This window comes from Camponotus floridanus, unplaced genomic scaffold (genome assembly GCF_003227725.1).
Source record: "Camponotus floridanus strain SB8 unplaced genomic scaffold, Cflo_v7.5 scaffold23, whole genome shotgun sequence".
In the NCBI taxonomy this organism is placed as follows: Eukaryota; Metazoa; Arthropoda; class Insecta; order Hymenoptera; family Formicidae; genus Camponotus; species Camponotus floridanus.
In genome coordinates, this window is record NW_020229359.1 from 873,363 (window position 1) to 894,181 (window position 20,819).

Genomic DNA, 20,819 nt, shown 5'->3' on the forward strand with positions numbered 1-20,819 from the left:
TATTTTAATAACTGAATAAGCTATGAATAAAAAATTTCGATTTCTATCATATATATATATATTGATTTAACAAAAAAAAAAAGGACGGAAATGGAAAAATGTCACTGGAATGTACATGTTGAAAATCAAATTCCTAAAAAAGAATTAGACTTTTGTACATGTTATAAATTGTAAGATTGGTTTTACATGGAAGATGTATGTTGGAAAACCAAATTGTTTGTGCAACATGCTTTGTAGTACAAATCATGGTTACATTCAATATATCTGTATTTGTCTTAAAAAATTTATTCCCCTCCCCTTTTGCCATGCCAGTATCTCGTACATCGTCTTCTTGAAAATATTCGCGCTAATTTATCAGATAGAATAGAGTGATATGGTTTACAATATCACTCATTTCTAATATTGTCCATAAAAAAAGAAGGAATAACAAAAAATATGAACTACAAAAAAATTATTTCAAAAGAAGACACTTAAAGATTGTGCGATAATATCGTAGAATAGCTGCATCTGGAAACGTGTTGGAATTTGCTCCGATATATTTCCATATAAAAGCATTTTTCCTTCTTAATGAAAAGACGATGAAGGAAACTATGATCGAAGCAAAGTATAAATCACACGAAAATATGTTATACATGTGCATTAATCTGTACAATACAAAATCGAATATTATTATATTCGATTTAGAGTGTGATATATGTCACTCTCATTTCTCTTGAAGTAAAATGCAACAAAAAGGTACAATATATCTATATATGTTGGTAAGTATTTCCGTTTTTAACATTCTTATAGGATAATAGGTATTCAAATCTCTCGACAAAATTCGTATCCGTTCATGGATTCCTCTCAGGAATTACATTTACTCGTACTCAAATATGTACCCTGCACTAAGTAAATATCTTATCTCGCATATCAGTGACGATGAGCCAAGTTTATGTTCTTTATGGCAACTCTGATTAATTAGAAAATGAAGGCAGTGACAATTATGAGTTCAGGCCTTGGCGCTTTTCCTCTTCGAGCATCGCATCGAGTTCGTCTGTGAGATTGGCAAGCATATTTCCAATATCGTTTAGAACGTCCGCAGGCTCGCCACCGCTGGAATGATGATTAATTACGTGACCGCCGATACCGCTGTTGGATCCACTCGGTACGTATTCTTGCGCTCGACCGGCTCGTTGCTTTATTGTGCCGGCATTCTCATTGGCAAATGGCAATGAGTCTGATTCTGTACTGGAACTTGACTGTACAATCACAAAAATAAAATATATAACAAATATATGGATGAAAAAGTATTCAATGTAAATGTAACATTTTTTCAAGTATCAACTTACCTTAAAACTAGCATCCGATCCATTGCGATGCTGCAGAGCGAGAGTAGCGATTAATTCGTGTTCCTCGTTAACATTCACGCTGACGCTACCCCATGAACGTGACATGGAAGAAGGCGGTCGATTCAATTGTGGCGGTGTAGAAGGCGCAGGCGTGGGTGCCGGTGGTGGCGGCGGTGGATGATGAAGCAAATGGTGATGCTGATGATGATGCTGATGAATGTGATGATCATCACAGGAAGCAGTCGGAACCGGTCCGCTACAATCTATTACAACGTCGCCGATCGCTGTACCTACTATGGAAGAACTGGTTGTGTCTCTGGAACTCTGTCGTCTCGGGGGCGACGGAGGACATCGTTTCGGAAGGTGCGGACTACTCTCCAGTCCGTAAGTTAATTGGTACTTGTTATCCAAATCTCTTGGTAAAGATTTATATTGTCCTGGTGTTGCAGTGACCTGAAATCACAAATATATACATACACGTACAATACGGTAATATGTAATAATAAATGGATACTGGAAAATTCATGCAATTGTAGAAACCATTCAAATTTGAACAGATAAATTGTTTCTCATGCAAACATTCATACATATTTTTACATATTTATAAGTTAATCGAGCTACATAAGTTGATTGAATTAATACCTTGGCTACCGGTCGCGGGCGAACGAGGCAATGTCTTGGTCGTGGAAGAGTGCCGCCACCACCGGTGTCTACAGCGGAAGCATCATTCGTGGGTGTAAGATCACCATCCTCGAAACTGCGTGGACGCCATTCGAGGGGTTGTGGATGTGAGGCTGGGGCTGGTGACGGGGGATAACCGAGAGGCGCGTCCTCTAAGCTTTCCAAAGATTTTCCACGAGAGCCAGTACGACCGACTGTACTATAATCAGCTGGAAGCGCAGCATACATACTTCTCCAAGTAGCACCGCAAGTGCTATCATTCCCACCTCTTTGAAAAGATCTGAGGACAGGGGAGGAACAGTCTTCATCGGGTGATGGTAGATCAGGCCCACCTCGTTGAATAACAACGTCCTAAACAAATTCAATTGCTGTAATATAATCTCTCTGATTGTATAAAATCTCTCACGCGATGTATGCCGAAACAATTAGGAGAGATTATAATTTCTTGACGGATTTAATATATAAAAACGATAGAGTATGGCTTACCTGTGTATGTCCAGGATGTGGCGGCAAACGTGCAAGATCAAGCGGTTGTATACGCTTGCCGGCACGTATATCCTTAACTCTCTTAATTGCCAGTAATAATTTTTTTTGATGTCCTAGGCGTACGATACCAATGTCCTCGAGATCCTCCCAAGTAAGGGTTGTCACGTCCTCAACGGAACGCATGCCCTGCTGATGAAGAGCACCAAGGTATTCTTCGAGCCTAAGAAGTCTGAGCCATTCTTCTAGCGATCCGGGTACATGCTCCGGTAATCCATCTCCTATGTTCAAATTGTCTATCTCCGCTTTCAGCCGTTTTCTGTGATTGGGTTTTTTAATACCTGTAATGTAACATGTGTAAAAGAAAGTAGATGCAAGTGTCGCAATATGAATATAGATTTATTATTACGATACTCGACTCACCTATAGCTGTGAGATCTTCTGGTGTCATACGCGTTATAGTAGCAAGGTCATAACCTGCAGAAGCGAACAAAGGAAAATACTCTTCAAATTGGAGCTCGGTTAACCAAGCGTGAACGACATCAAGATCTGCTGGTCGATCGGGATGACTTCCAAGGGAACTGATAGAACATCTAGGAGACGAGGCAAGAGCACCGGGTCCCCTGGGTCCCAAATGATACCCGGACGCTCTTCCTGAATCCAGCGATGCTGTAGAATGTCTAGAACCTGAACCTGATCCAGAACTACCAGGACTGTCCCTGCCGGGACTCTGGGTCATATCGATACCTAAACGATATAAAAAATAATTCGTCTACTATAATCACATATGATTTCTAATGTAATTATACTTTTGAATTAATATAATTTTTTTCATTAATATAATCTTATTTTCATTCTTTCTTAATTTATATTTGCGTCCTTCTCAAATATTCAAAAATTAGAATATGATTTTTGAAAATACTGTTGTAGAAAAAAAACAAATTAAGAAAATATAAAAACGTCTTTTAAATTTTTTCATTATTTGTTATAAGCAATTACAATAAATTTGGTCATACAATTCGTATAATAAATATTATAAAGTAGTGCCGAGAGAGATTCAATTTCGGTGCACAGAGAACAAATCAATTCTTGCCATAGTGAACCAAAAATAGACAGCAGATAGAATACAACTGTAATAGAAGATGGATGGAAGGAAACATAATGGAAGGAAAGAGTCTATATTGAACATTTTGGCACGAAAGTATAACAAATAATGAATTTAAATCTGAACTGGTTTTCCTCAGCCATGAATATATGCTCATATTCGAAGGACGTGAGTGCAATCCAGTAATGTAGGACACTTCGATAAATCATGCAGTGCAAATATTGGTGAGGGTCATTGATAACCGATTGTTCAACATTTACGGTAATCAAATTTTCAGCATTTTAATAAAAAAATTATATCTCTCTGTTAAAGGAAGATTGATAGAAGATTGACAGTTGACATATAAAAGGATTATTTTCACGTAGAAAATTTTTTACTACGTTCTCAAGAATAAGATGTAGTCCAAATATATTGTACACAGCCTTACTTTGTCTCGAATCCTGTTATACTCAACTACGGCAAAATGATTTTCATTAATTGGAATACAAGTTAATTTAATTACTCGAAATGGCAAGTTCAATATCACAGTTGTTATTTGATATCTTTTGTACTTTCCGTAATAAAGATTAAGCCTAATATCTCACGATCCACACAATGTACGTTCATCATCATATATCTCGCACCTTGATCTTCGGCGTGGGCATATTTGCCAATCACCGGCGGGAAGGCGAAGCCAGGATGGGTAAAAATAGGTCCCGGACTTTTTCCAGATGGCATCCCGTAGGAACCATCGTCCGTCGTACCTCCGGGGCCACTTCCAGAGAGGAAACAGCTATCCTCGCTGCTAGCATATCCAGCCGAGCCAAAAGAGGAGCCCGAGTGTCGAAACACGTCTGGTACAGCCGGTGGTGCTACTTTCTTCGCTTGAGTCACGGCTTTGGATGGCCGGCTCATACCGCCAACTGTAACATATGCAGCAGGAAGAAACTTTTAATCGATCAAGTTCGATATAACACACGCGTGTTCATTGAGTTTGCAATGAAAGAAAACTGATGATAACATGTGTAAAATTATGTGTGAAATTTATAAAATAAATTATAAAATAAACATGTACAAAAAGTATAAAATAAATTATAAAATAAATGTGTAGAATTATGTGCGAAATTTATTTTATAAATTTTGCATATAATTCTACACATTTCATCATCAATTTTCTTTATTATATGCCTCATAATTACACAACACATGCACGCACGCAATATTTTTTGTTTGCTGAAATTGCGATATCGAGAAACCCTGGCACGCATACGAGATGTAGTTACAAAATTAATCTTATAAATTACTGATAAAAAATTTTCAAAATTATAACGATTTTAGTTCAATATGATTTTCAGTAATTATTATTTAGCGTATTTTTTTTAATTTTTAATTTATGTATTTCTTTAGAATTGTTATGATTGTATCAATAACGCAAACTCTCCTGTATATCGTATAAATAAAATCTAAATGACAAAATAATGTAGCATTAATATATTAATATCTATTAATATTGAATAATCTTATTATAATTATATAGTTAGATAAGTTATTTTATATAAAATGTGTGTGTGTGTGTGTCTAAAAATATTTATGAATATTTAGTTCCAAACATTTATGTGTATACAGTAATTCATAAATATATACTACGTGATATATTTTTACTAAAAAAACTTTAAATGTAAATCGATACATGTAAATGTGTATGTTATCACAGAAAGTATATTGTGAAACAAACTAAAAATAAAAACCAATAATTGTAAAATTACTGCAATATTTGCAACAAGTTTTCCCTTTTCAGGTTGTTTACGTGCAACACCAAATAAAAGTTGAAATTAAATACTGTTTTCTAAATAATCGATTGCCAAAAATAGATATATGATATGCCAAATATTTAATTATTATCTGTTATTTGTAATCGGAATGATTTAGTGTTCTTTTGCAAATATTCCATACCACCTATAATTTAAAAGAAAATTTATATTATTTCAAAACTTCAAAATATAAAATGAATGTAAAATATGAAAGCTTGAAATATTTGCCGAAGACTTCCAAAAAACAAACATTCGATTAATAAATAATTTTATAATCAAAGAATTATTATTTTTCGAAATTATATCAATAAATCAATAGTCATTATTTTTCAAAATTACATAATAATAATAAATATAATAGATACAGGATCTAATATTAATGTGTCCATATTTATCAAATAAAATATTTTTGTCCTGGACATATATTTTACACCACAAATTGAATGGATCCTTCAAATGTGGACAAGCAGGTAATGTGTAAAACAAATCGTGTTTAACAACATTATAGACGGAATACATCTAGTAGCTAAAGTACAGGATTATTTTGATGACTAACATCACTCCTTCTTAACATTCCATAATTATAGATGAAACAAAAAGTTTGCATAAAAGATATTAGCCTTACATGAACAAAGACGAGAGAAGGAAGACAAATGAGGGGGGGGGGGGATAGGATGTGTCGATTCGTTACGACTTTGCGAAACTTCGATTTTCTTCTGATATTTGTTTTTCTGAGAAGAATCAGTCGCGTGACATCCGATCGATCTCCTTCATCCGACCATTTTACTTCACACGCGATTCGAAGACATTGAAAGTATGCAATATTAGCGACAAGTGAAGGAAAAGAGAGAAAGATATATTCACGCGATGTAAGACTCTGTAAAATATTTTTATTTATAAATATATAATTTAACTTAATTTATATAAACACGAATAAAATATAAATCATGAGTGCTATATATTATTGAAATAATAAAATAGAAGTTTATTTTAGAAAAAAAAGCATTTCCCGATTTAAAAAAAAAGTACTTATCCAGGCACCATCGGTTTCTTTCCGATACATATTAGCACATGTGCTAGTTTTCAGATCGCTTCTGCGATCGATGCTTCTGCGAGCGCGGAATGCACAGCTCACAATGTGCTTACTGTGTGAAAGTTGCACGTTCGATAACTTCGATAACTAAAGAAGGCGTAATTCACCAGCGAAATTCGAGCATCATAAATATCGAGCAGCAAAACACTAATTCGTCATTTATTTCATTTATATTTCGCTCGATGACTGATAAAAGTATCATATCGATATTCTAACTCGTTCAACGACGATAAAAATTAATATATATTATACTCACACTAGAAATAAAATAGAAATAATAATTTGCTTATTATTTTGAAAAACGACATATCTTCTTATCAGAAACAAATATATCTAAATTCATTTAAATTCGAGAAATAAAATAGAAATAATAATTTGCTTATTATTTTGAAAAACGACATATCTTCCTTTCATAAAAAAATATATCTAAATTCATTTAAATTCGAGAAATAAAATAGAAATAATAATTTGCTTATTATTTTGAAAAACGACATATCTTTTTATCAGAAAAAAAATATATGTAAATTAATTTAAATTCGCAATAACTACAAGTCTCTCTCTTTCTCTTTAAGTTACTTCAGATATCGAAGTAAGAGCAGCGATATGAGCGTTTGGCGGAGTTTTCTCCTCGCTCAAAATTGCAAATTTCTCATTCTTAATCGATATTCCCTCCTGTTTGCGGTTACATCTTGCGAGATCTGCGCACTTACGGTACAAGAGATTTTTCCAACTGCCGTAAATTGCCTTGATGCATTTGTCCAGGGGCGTATTGCTCGACAGCGCGGCTGTCTTTTCACGTGCGTGTAAGTTTCCTTCGGAGCAGCTTCTGAACAGGCTTTGGTTAGCGATCGTTCCACGTTCAGCGGTCGTCTCGCGCGAACGCAGCTTTGCCATCGGATCTTCCGGAGCCCCATGGAGGAGCCAAGCCTCCACGGCAGGGTCGCGGAAGCTCTTGTAGGTGGACGACAATTTTCTCGAGGACTTTTGCAGGAACCGCTTCCCGGGTGGCAAAGGTGGGGGACCCAGACAGCTAGCTACGGCGGTGATCGCCATTTACACCATATCACAACCTGTTTCGATCGTTTCCAAACATAGACGTGATTCTTCCGACGATTAGTCACGATTTACCGATGAATGTGTGATCGAATACATCGCTACCGTTCACGTACCTCCGTGATTGCGTTTGTCAAGGATGATGAGTACGGAATGTATGGATGTAATTTCAGACACGTCGAAGAGAGATTAGTTGCACAAATATATTATGGAGACAGGTCGCAATTTACAATAACGATGATCAATTTCGATGAGCAACTCTAGAGAAATGTTTCTCCAAAAAGAATATTTAACTTTGATTTACATTTATTATTTATTATTACTTATTATTACATTTATTATTTATTTTATATAAGTTATATTTTGTCGCCGGAAAAAATATGATATGCGCAAATCACATTAAAATTCTGGCACAAATTTTTCATGTTTATCACGCATTTATTAATTCATTCAATTATTGCTTCCTTTAATTTTATTAGACTTATATATATATATTTTTATTCGATTTGATAAGATTGACTCGATGAACACTTTTATGCCATTATCACAATCACTACATACCCTGAACATATTAGATTGGATCCTAATCAACTATTTACTCACATTAATAAATAGTAGTCATTAAATTAATCATTGTATTTAGAAGACAAAAAAAATTTCGATTGTTTAGAGAAATGCTTGAAAATTCAATGACAGTTTTGCACAGAAACGTTGACTGGATTAATCACTTTTTCGATGGAACAGCAAGCACTTGCGAGTCAATCTATTTGATAGAAATTTAAGAAACCGCCGATACCGCATTCAATGAATCGGATAGCTAACTATCTCGCAGAAGGGAGGCAGTTCCGAATAGGAACTGTCAGATAAGCGCAGGCGCGTATACGGTGTCAGTGAAACGGCACGTTGGTGGTGGCGAATGGGCGAGGTCGAAAGGTGGGTGAACGGGTTCCAGAACCCGGCGTGGGCCGCCCCTGTTAGGCTACCCGCGTAGGTAGCTTTTGAAAAGCGCGGCATGCAAATCGACGCAACATATGGAAATATTGAGGGAACGATGAGGATCGGCTCGTAAGAGAAGGAGGACTTAATATTTTATTCCCTACGCGAGTTAGAGGGAGAAAGAAACGACGAGAATTTCATTGATCGAGTGACCGGTTGACAGGGCCCGCGAGGTGACAAGTATGCGATTCATGATCTGCAGGAAACGAACTGCATTTTTTTCCTCTCATTAATAAAGTCTGTCGATACGATTTAAATATTTCCTTTCTAGAACGCGCGTTGGTGCCGTGACTCCGATTACGAAGAGAATGTCCCCTTCAAGAGTGAGGAAATACAGATATGGAAGTAAGATGCGAAGTGGAGATAAGAATTACAAATCACAAGTTTTGTAAACTTTAATAATGTAAATCTACTTTGAAATTAATTATAATAAAAATGTTTTTTATATGCGAATAATAAAATAAGTTCCCAAAATTCTTTGCCCCTATTTTTCAACACTCTGTGTATACAAGATGATTCGCATATCATGAAATAATTTGATAATTAATTATAAAAAGAAAATAATCTTGATTTTATTTTGACAAATTGACGAAGAGGGAATAGAGTTTTGAAAGATTTTTCTGTAAGATAAATTTCAAAATATTTTTATTTATAAAAAAATATCTTAAGTTATTTTTGTTGTAAATTTTTATTGTGATTTTATAAAGAATTTAACGCATTAAATTATGGGATCTTGAGCTGTGTATATGTGCGTATATTATATATTGCACTTTTGTTAATATATACTTATCAGATTAACAAAGATTCGAGATTAGCATTAAAATTAAATTCAACATTTTGTTTTGCTGACTTAAATATATATACTAGTTTAATTGAGTATAATAATATATAAACGTATAAATATAATATAGATTATAATAAAAAATGCAAAGAAAAATTACACGCGTATGAAATTAATTTGATAATATATTTTTTAATATTAATATTTGAGCATCATAAATCAAACAGTAACATAAACGACTATATTATAAATTATATATAATAATATTATATTCATACAATGTATTAATTATATATAAAATATAATGTAATATTTATTTAATTTTATGTTGTTAAAGAATATTATTCTTACGTATCGAAATGTTCAAGAAATGACAATTAATTTACTTTTCAATTAATTATATCAAAACGGATGTTATCGATTTTAATTCGACAAATTATAATAATCGAATTCGTGGATTGCTGCCACAGTATGTCAAATTGCGGTGAAACAATTGTCATTGTGGACACAGCTTTAAGGATGCTGGGCATCTTTAAGAATGAAGGAGAAAAGGAGATGATGAAAAAGAAAAAATATACACGCAGCAATCTACGACCGGCCCGTGTAATCTGCATAATGCATCGGGGTGGACGATCGCTTAAGTGGATCCTCGTCAAGGACGAGTAGAAACAAGTTACCTTGCTCTGCAATTATGATCGATAATTTGATCGTTTTGTATTACTAATATTTTTATCTTTTATTTTACCATTTCTTGTATCGCTCTTTCGAGGAAGAGAAAGAGAAAGAGGAGAGATTGCATGGAGGAAACCGTCACAAAACAAGATATTATGGGAAGAGTCTTCAATATCCGTAACACGAAGACGAGAATTGAAATGAATCCTCTATTTTTTATTTAATTTTTTATTCGATCTTTTTATTTAATTTTTTATCCTCTCCTTTTTATTTAATCTTTTATCTTTAGCATGCGGTTAAAAAATCATGTGAAAAATAATGCAACCATATTTTTTGTTAGAATCATTCTTCCTATTTTTTTCTTGCTTAATTGCTAATACATATATGCGTAAAATGAAATCATTGCATTGAGATCACATAGATACGCATAGTGTACTTTGTCACTCATTATCTATTCTACATATCATCACGTGGCAAATGTAAAGTATGGAGGAGCCGAGAAATGTTCAGAATACGCGAAATAAACATGTTGAAAATACGAAAGAATAAGAATAGGATATTAAGGATAAAAAGTTGTATTATAATTCGATACGTTCGTGACAAGAGATAACTCTAAGTAAGACCCGGATCGATAATTAAGCGATGCAGCGAATAATTGCGAATAGGAGCATTACCGATAACATTCTCGCCGCGGTCACCGGAAAAATATGTCAACGAGAATTATTACACCTTGGTAAAAAAAGAAATAGAAAAACGAAGAAATAGAAAATAAAAAAACGAAGTAATAAAATGATGTATTGTCGTGTATACTGATTTTTTTTGACGTTTGATTATTAAGTACTTCAATACATGTTATTGCACGTAAAAAAATACAACATTTTTATTCTTGAATAACTCCGTGGCTACAATCAACTTGCGACACAATTCTTGAAGAAATTTTTCCTTCAAGCATGTATCAATATTTGATTTTCAATAAAAATAAAAAGGCATATATATGAAAGAATTTGAATCTTTGTAAATTAATAAAAACAAAGTTAATAAATTATGATGTATCATTACATTTAATAGCTAAAAATTCAACGATATTTTCCGAAACTGTAAAAATAAAATTTTAAATTTATAGAAATGTAATACATGTATCTCCTATTTCATTCGGAGTTTCAAAATAATTGTAATAATTGTATGTGTAACAATAATCTTTAATTATATATGTATCTATTTTCAATATTAATTAAATTTTAAATTTACTTTCATTATAATATAATTTTAAATTTAACATATATTAATGGTAATAAAGAATTTCGACTGCAATGCATCAGATTGGGCGTGTGCAATTTCTATAAAATCGAGTTCTGATTTACACATATATCGGAAATGCATGAAAGAAATAGGAACGCATTCCGTTTCTCTTATGTTGCCTTTAATTAATTTTGTTTTATGGATTAAACAATAAATTAACGCATTTCAAGGTTGTGTCCGTGGAATTTAACAGATCGAGGTCATATGTACACATTGTGGTATAAAGTAAATGTGAAATTCGCAGTTTCAAGAATTCCAAACATATGTTACGATCGTGACGGTGAACTTAAAGCGGAAAGAATGTAATAAGAACTTTCGATGTAGAAAGTTTTTGCAGTTACAAATAAAATATACGTGCAATTTTAATGTGAAAGAATTTATCATTCAAGAAAGCGATTTATGATTTTTCGCTAAAGAGAGAAAAATCATAAATCGCTGAAATAATTAATTGAAATAAATAATTGTGATAATAATATAATGGAAAGTCTTTTTTCTCTCACTTTTACAGTAAAATACAATTTCAACAAATAAAACGCACTACTTTGAAATATATTCCGTGTATAATTATGTGTCCACTTTAAAAAATAATTTTGCTTAACAATGTAAAGCAGAAATTATATATTTTTATCATATTTCATCGTCTTTCTTTCCGTCACGGTATAAAATCGTTTTCATTTCGCCTTGAAATTTACAAACACAAATCAGATATATCAGAATATTTGACAAATTATAGAGTAAAAAAAATTGAGAAAAAGCTTGTCTTGTCAAATTGACTCGTTTCGAGTTCTAGAGAGCTTTTGTAAGCCTGAATAGGTGAAGTTAAATATATAGGTATCTACCTACAATTCTGATTTCTTTTTCCTTTCAATTCTTCCCTCTTTTATATCCGCCCGCGTATGTCTGATACGATGAATATGGATCGAGCGCGATCCTTCAGAGAGAGAGAGAGAGAGAGAGAGGGAAAAGAGGGAGGGAGAAGAGAGAGGGGGGGGGAGGGCGAGAGAAAGAGAGAGAGAGAGAGAGAGAAAGAGAGAGAGAAGAAAGAGAGAGAGAGAATTGAGAAAGAATTCTTATAGATAACGGGTACGTCCTCGGCCAGGAACAGCATACGTGTAATTTTTATCACAAGTACCAGCTGTTGATATCGAAAGAAAAAAAAATATAAAGTCTGCAGGGAGGAACTGACAACAAGATATGCCTCATATATGTCATATATATTTATAAATGTATTCGCGCAATTATAAAAAAATTTCTCGCAGCTATAAGAAACATTATATAATTATTATATATTATTAAGAGAACATCCTTATCATCTTTTTCTAAAACTTGTTGGATATAACAAGAATTTTATAATTAACTGTCGTATAAAATTCATAACGCATGTTTCATCTTCTTCATACATTTCTTTCATATGTCATTATTCTCTTTAAGATACATCAATGAGAAGAATAAAAAACACATACAAAAGCTTCCTCGAAAAATATATTTACTTTTTTTATTCAGATTTTTAGATTAGAAAAACATTGCGAGAAATACGAAAGAGTGGTACATTGATACTTTCTGCGAATTGAATAACGATTGAAGGATCGACGTTCGAGAAAGACAGTTTTTTTTTCTATATTCTACGGACGTGAGTTGTAAACCTGCCGAGTTCATCAACGATTTTACCCAATTCTGCGGTAGATATGTACAATCCAAGTGCACTCGTACATCTCGAAACCGCTGATTTTGCGCGACACGGATTAGTCAGAGATAAAAAAGCTACAAAAGTGAATCTAGCTTGTAATTAATTTAACTGAATTTAAATAAATCTAATTAAAATTTTTTCTCTGTTCCAAAATTAATCGGACAATCAAAATACAGCAGCATATTAGAAACAGCGCTTGTTTTTGAAAGTGCAAATTAATTATTTTTACATTTAATTATTCTTATAAAAACAAGAGATATTAAAAAAAATATTTTAAAAAATATTTGAAAAAAATAAAAAAAAAAAGATTTGATTGTATATTGATAATATATAGATTATAGAGAGAAACCTTTTTTGCATTCTCTTTTCTCTCCTTTTTCCTTCCCTTACATCAAAAATTTGCACGCAATGTTTATAATATTTGATCAAATTCTTGAGCAATTGTAAGCTTCTCTGTGTTTACACGAAATAGCATTCGTATAGGCTGTCTTGACGATTTATCTAGACACGAAATGTATGCATTGTACATTTCTTATTTATTTTTTTTATTCCTCAAAATCTCCTCTGACTTCTTCTAATTCCGTTGTTTAAGATTCTTTTTTTCCGTCTGGCAATGTATAAGCAAATGACGTCATTCATTACTTACAAAAGCAGGTTTACGACATCGCGGATCCGTTTTAATTTACGACGTCAACAAGGACCGCTAAGAACTTTACGGCTAAATAAACGATAGCGGGGAATTTTGCTCGACTCGGTCTGGTTTGATTCGGCTCTACCTCCATCAGTCAGTTTCTCTCCCCATTGTCACTTACAGGGAAGATTAAATGGCTTCCGTAACGATACTATAAAATTAGTTCTTAAGGTTGCTGTGCTACTCGTGGCAAATTTTTTTTAATAACACCCTGGATGACATTTAAACAATAATACAAGCAAAATATTGCATTAAAAAAATAGATAATTTCAAAATTATCGATGCATTATAGATACTAAAAGGATAGAGAGAGATAGAAATAGAGGGAGAGGGAGAGAGGGGGGAGGGAGAGAGAGAGTCTGTTATAGTGATAAAGTCCAAGAAAAAAAGAGAAAAAATAACGAAATCTATCTCTTCCTCTCTCTTTCGTTAAAGGCAGATCTTTTTCTCTTTTTATGTGTTTTTCAGATCTCGAGTTTTTTTGCTTCTGCTATTTAATAAAAAATTAATTGCAATAAAATAGACCTTATTATTTAAAATAAAGGTAACTCTCCTCGACATGTTATCTCGTAAGAAAAATCACGTGGCAAATGTCGAGTGTACGATTACAATAATACCGTTTGAATAATCGTGCGTACGTTCGAGCGAAAACAAAGGTCAAAGTACCAAGCGAAACGTCAAAAATACAATAGGAAAAAAGCCACAAATTTATCATTCCATTAGGAATTTTTCACACGCATTTTTTGCTTAATATAAGAAATGACCCACATCATACGAATTTATCTTCCCATAGATGGGAGATATAATAACAATTACAAAAAGAACATAATATATTCCTACGAATATTCCAACAGTTATCACTGGTTGTCATCTTCGACGCGTAAGACGCGCGGAAGTAAATCTCCCGTGAATTACTCGCCGAACAAAAGAATGCCTCGTGACTGATTGACATCGACTGTACGCGGAACCAATTAGCGGAGTAAGAATGTATCCTGCCCCGCAGCGGGATCGCAGAAACCCAAGCGTACCTCGCATACCAGGCACCGAGTAGCGTAAACGGAGACGCATTGATAAGCGCGAAAGCGACCGTTGTCTCGATGTCGGCGAGTTACGAGGACGCGATTCTCCCGTTCGCGAAGCAAGGAGCGGAGAAAAGGACCCGAGAGCGTGACAGACACCCATACACGTTTACATATACATACATACATACATACATACATACGTACTCGGCGAGTAAATGCTCGTGACGACGACTTACCGCTGATGCGTCTCATGGCGGCTCACGACGCGGCTCGCGTCCTCGTTTCACCGTCGAGCTGCTCGCACACCGTCGTCGCAACCTCGTCGCGGCAAGTAGGTCCTCACGCGCGACGTAAACACCACCATGCCACGAGGAAAGGCACCGATGTATCATCTACGTCGTGCACACGTCGCCGATTCCGCGGCGCGTGGCGATCGCGCCATTGCTCGCGCGAGCGCCGCTCCTCGCTCGGGATCCTCGGAGGTTCCGAAGGCTTTCGCGCGCGCGGAGGGTGATCGTGGTCCTCGGGACTCGCGACGGGGACTCGCGACGAGGCGGTGCTCGTGGAGGAGATTCCCGATCGACTCGTGTCTCGCGCTCGGACAGCTCGCGTACGGAAGACACGACGCGACGCGACGAATCGCGACACAGACACGCGACACTGCGGCGGCTTTTCGCAGCGCCGACTAACGCTCGAAGCCGCCGCCAGGGCGCGCGAGCTGTCAGCGCTCGCCGTCGTCCTCTGGAGCCCGTCTGCGAGGAACGCGAGCTTTTTCCGATCTTTTTACGATCTCGCGCGAGGAAAGAAGAGGAGAGATACCGAGAATAGGGGTCTAATAAGAATACCATAGACGTGGCGAGGGTAGACGACACCTCGTGTGCTTTGATAGTAGATTGAATTTAAAAAAAAAAAGATATCTGGGACGTCTTTCTCTCCCGCTCGCGCCTGCGCAGTGACGCCCGCGGAATAAACTGCTCGCATGATTGAATCGCTTGCAAATAATAAGCAATTAGTGTCATGTGTATTATGTATACTGTTAATTTGTATAATTTATATGCAAAATAGTTATATCGATGTCCATTATAAAACTCTATACATATTGTAGATGTGTTCGCTTACATAAAATGTTTTCATGATTATTTAACATCGTAGAAGTAATATTATATATTTATTTTATATTCTTTTATATAATTGTCTTATAATTTATGATAAAATGTATGTTTATAATAAATATGTTTATAATAAAATATGAAAAATTATATTATTAAATATATACCAGAGAAAAATCATATTACACTGACAAAATAGTTTAGAATAATCTACAAAAGAAAATATACGTATCGCGTTGCATCAATATTGTTCAAATTCTACTCGGCGATTGGTCCAAAAGAGATACGCAAGCAAATATGAAGATTAGATAACATGGTACAGTGGGTTTAAAGAACAATGTAGAGTACGTTTAATCTCAATGCTAGCGTTCAAGAAAGAACGCAAGCCTTTTTCTTCTTTATTTTTCTCATCAGTAATCTATACTTTGACAAATCATTAATAGATAATTATATGCTATCCATGCTGATTTAAAAGAACAAAAACCAGCAATGTCGCGATTATTCTTTAGATTGTTTCTTGTTTGAGAGAGAGATCTTTGGATCTATAGAGTGTAATGTCTTTAATTGTGAGAAGAAAAATGTTTTTTTTTTAAACTTACGCGAGAATTTCTGAGATATGCAAAATTACTATTATACATATAAAAGAGTAAAATATAAATTATTTTCTTTCTGTCTCAGTTTTTCTTTGTTAAAAACGTCGAAAATCCTCATCTCGATTCTTTCTTAATGGAAAGCATCGTGTGAGACATTACGAGTAATTTATTAATTAAAGAGCTTTAAACTGCTGGACAGCTAAATTGGTCTGTACACACAATACGACATGGAGCCACAATAGAACTAATTACCGTCGATTATATAGCGACATGTTAACGTTAGATATATAAACCGCGGTAGTATAGATATTAATCAATGATGTTCACATACGATAGTGGCCAGTAATTATACATATAATCTTATATAAATTTGTTTTAAAAGATAGCAAAAGTAGGTAGTTTAACGTCAGTTTGATGTCAAATTTTTGTCAAATTACATCAAAATTACAAAGATTATCTATCTATCTATTCTATTTCGGGACAAACATAATTTTATTTGCATATAATTAATTTTGTATGCGCATAAAAGATTAAATTCAAATAATTTAAAAATATAATTAAACATAATATAATCCATTTTTGCAAATATAAAAAAGTAAATATATCTCATATATATACAAATATATTGATGATACATTTATTATCTTCATATTAATATAGATAATAAATATACTTTTATAGATATTATGTAGATATAAAAAAGTTATATTAATATGTAACAAACTTTTTTCCACATTAAAAATAAGTTGCATAAATTGCAACCTCTATTCTCATTTCAGAATATTAAAAGCATATATATTTAATATGATAAAGCGAGAGATCCATATCGGGAATCGAATTGAACCATATAATTCTAATTAGATAATTTAACAAGCATTTCATGATCCCTTCGAGAAGCCTCGACAAAAATCAAATTACCATTTTTAGCTCATCGAGAGAGAGCTCGAGTGTATTTTAAATACATAATCTACCATTTCTTGATATCGAAGAGCCACGTGCTATATCTAACTGGTTGCAGAGTCCTATAACTAATGTTTATTTTTGACACTTCAAGAGACCCTGTGCAAGATCATTAAAAATGGGTCTTGTACAGTTGCACATGCATCAAATTGCTTACATTGCACGTTCATAAACGGCAGATAACATAAAAAATATCTTAAGTAACACAGCCATAGATATAGTCATGTATTATAAGTTTGACGTATTCATGTTTTCAAAAATCAATGCTAATATTACAATTTTATTTCATAGTTTGACTGTGAGGTAGACTTTATTCACGAGGACTGTTACTTCATTGTCTTCACGATTATTCATATCATATCTCTAAATAAGCTATTTCGAACGAGTATCTAATCCATGGGATGAATAATAACAGTATCGAACGTGCTCGCAAGCACTTTGATGAGAGAAAGGAGAGATAGAAAAAAAAATTTATCTCATGGATAAAGTCCTGAGAGGTAAAACATGTCATTAAAATGCTGAAAGAAAATAGAAAGATGAAAAAATGGTTATTAATCGAAAACCAACCAAACTGGTTGAATCTACTTGAGAGATAATTAATTCTATTTCAATAGAGAGCACTTTTTCTATGCATGACATAAAGTAATCACATCATGCACGACAACATCGATTGCTCCATAATGGTAATAAGAAAAAAAAATGAATCACGTGATCAGCATAAGCAAAGAGTACTAGAATGAAATATGACAAACTCAAAGAGTATTTGAAATTGTTTTGAAATCTGCCTCTTCTAATTTTTATAAAACATTTATTGGCGACAGACGATGTTTCTCACCTTGCTCTCTTATCTAGCAAGTATTAATAAATATAAATAAATATATATCTAAATAATATCTCTATATATCTAAATAAATATAAATCAATATAAATAAATCTATAAATAAATAAATATGCAGAAATAAAAAATGAAAATGGAAAAAAAAAAAAGAAAGAGAGAGACTTAACTCCTCTACCGATTTCCACCGGTCGCCAGGTGACTGTTCTATCCACCGAGCAACCCAGCTCTCCTAATGCGTCGCGTAGAGCGAGACGAAAGGACAAGGGACAAAAGTACGAGGGTCGAAGGGATAAGGGGTCCTCGCGATAGGGCGATGCTGTGCGGAATCACCATGGCGACAGACCATAGGCCTTTCGATCTCTCCCTCTCTAGCGATCTTAACCCTCCTCTACGTTCATTTCCCTCCTGCCTACGTGCACCTCTATCAACCCTGCGCCGCCCCCGCAGTTCTTTCCCAACTTGATCTTTCGACTCACCGGTGTTTGCAGGTTCGGCTGCTCGCTACCCGAGTAGCGAGATGACGATCCGCCGCCGAATGATAGGTTCGACCGACGATGCAGCTCACGGGGGTGAGGGATCCATACTCCTGATGGTAGCCCCGAGCGGTTCTCCTGCCGTTTTTCCTTCCGCTTCCCGTCGCCGTCGTCGTGATTGTAGTCTTGCCTCTTGTCGCCGACGTCGTGCACGCTCACCGCCGCTCGTCCATTTAAAGACAGCCTCGCACAGGACTAATCGCGACGAGAGCGTCGATACCGCGAGTCGGGGAGTCCCTCGTGAGAGACGGCGGCGCTATTTTGGCTTATACACACCGGGAAAAAAAGCCACTCGATGGAAAGCCATTCGAACGACGAAAATTACTCGCAGCCGGGCTAGTTTAGCACCAGGGCTGTCAGCGGGAGCGACAGAGAGGGGCATACGAGAGGAGGCGCCCACGCCCGCGCCCCGTAAACGCAAGAGCGGCTCCCTCTCTCGCGCCTTTGTGTGCGTGCCGACAGTACCGGCACCGGCTTCTCGCAAGCCCTTCGTTAATTCACTCGCGCAATGTCGAGCATTTTTTTTCTTTTTTTTTTTTACTAAATTAATTACTAATTTTATTTTAAAAATAGATATATATATGTATATATTTTTGATTCATAATCACACGTTCAACATTTCGTATATTCCGCGTTTTAATTAAAATTAATCGAATTAAAAGAATAGCTTTGACAATGTTCATTTTAAACGTGGATCTTGACAGTAACGGATTAGTGGTGTCTTCTCAGCGTTGAATAATTAATATTTTTTCACTACGATAATTAATATTTATTTTAGAATATCTCTAACAGAAAATGTATACGATTATATGAATATTTTGTTTACCATAAACTAGTAATATCAAGGCGCATTTCTTCGCACGCAAAGAAAAAAAAAGAAAAAAAAAACAAAACGAAATACGATAGTTACATATAGCGTGAATCTCTGTCATAAAGCAAGCTATTATATTTTGTATTATCGAGAATAAATTAATAGATCTGTCATTCATTTTTTCACACACTAAAGAACACTAAATTCTAAAATTTATTATAAACTAGCCGTATCTCTTATCTTAGCAATATTGCATAAGCATAAAAAATTTCGAATAAAAATTTAATTTCTTATAAAAAAACATCACAAACATCACACACATACATTAATCATGTTATATAATTTTTAGCAAAAGCTTCATTTTTTTTCCAAGTATACAATATCAGCATACATACAGTAACCTGGAAGGATTATAACTGTATTGCACTAGATCTCACTTAATATACACACATTTTATAATTAGTATATTGCTTTGGGAACTGCCGATGTTAATCTCATGACATATTAAACGTAGATACGTTCAATCCTCGATTGCCCAATTCAGCTTTTAAGTAATAATGCATCAATTTTATCATTCAGTTTTGTTCATCTTGTGTTTCGTTTTGTTTTTTTACAGTGTTCTTTGTTTATTATCTATTAGAAGTCATAATATGGAAAATCTATTCGTGTTCCTAAATTTCGTGTTTCTTCAGAGAGAAGTATAGATTTATTATTTATTTTACTTAATTTATTTTTTATAAATAATGAACGTTTTTTTTAAATAATTTGGGCAATACATAGGATTAATTAAATTATATAAACAGGAATTATATAATAATCGGGATAATAAAATAATATATATCAATATAAATATGTATACATATACATTCACTCACATACACATACATATGCCTACAATACCATGTGTATATGTATACGTATGTTGAGCTTGTCCTAAAATATCAACAATTCAAATATATGTAGCCACGAATACAGCATGTTAAATAATTAAAAAATATATCATAGATATAAAAAAAAGACAGACTCACGACATGTATAAACTATACTAATAGTTGACAGTTACATTACATTACATATCTTATTTGTGTAAATGAGAAATAAAAAAAAATGCAATCCGTATATGTATGTATATGTTTATATACATATACACACATATCACTAATATATATTTAATGATTTGTCAAGTCTATCTTTTTCTACCTATATCTATGAAATATATTAGATAAATAACAAGAGCAATAGTAATAATTTAAATTATATAAAGTTATTAAAATGTGTGATGAAGGAAATGATT

The 20,819-nt window shown here is 34.2% G+C and overlaps 1 protein-coding gene across 3 annotated transcripts; it reads right to left on the reverse strand.

The window, feature by feature from the left end:
- Positions 1 to 81: 81 nt before the first annotated feature.
- LOC105249519 (caskin-1) lies at positions 82 to 19,241 on the reverse strand. Of its 3 annotated transcripts, none has more exons than XM_011255049.3 (7): positions 18,658 to 19,241; positions 4,221 to 4,499; positions 2,916 to 3,239; positions 2,496 to 2,833; positions 1,971 to 2,360; positions 1,329 to 1,781; positions 82 to 1,238 (listed from the first exon to the last, which is right to left on the reverse strand). In XM_011255049.3, the coding sequence occupies exons 2-7, from the start codon at positions 4,489 to 4,491 to the stop codon at positions 981 to 983; spliced, it is 2,034 nt and encodes a 677-aa protein (XP_011253351.1). In that variant the 5' UTR covers positions 4,492 to 4,499; positions 18,658 to 19,241; the 3' UTR covers positions 82 to 980. The 3 variants fall into 3 exon arrangements, with proteins under 3 accessions (XP_011253351.1, XP_011253350.1, XP_011253349.1); XM_011255048.3 differs by lacking the exon at positions 18,658 to 19,241 and adding an exon at positions 14,918 to 15,368; XM_011255047.3 differs by lacking the exon at positions 18,658 to 19,241 and adding an exon at positions 7,191 to 7,683.
- Between the last annotated feature and the right edge of the window lie 1,578 nt (positions 19,242 to 20,819).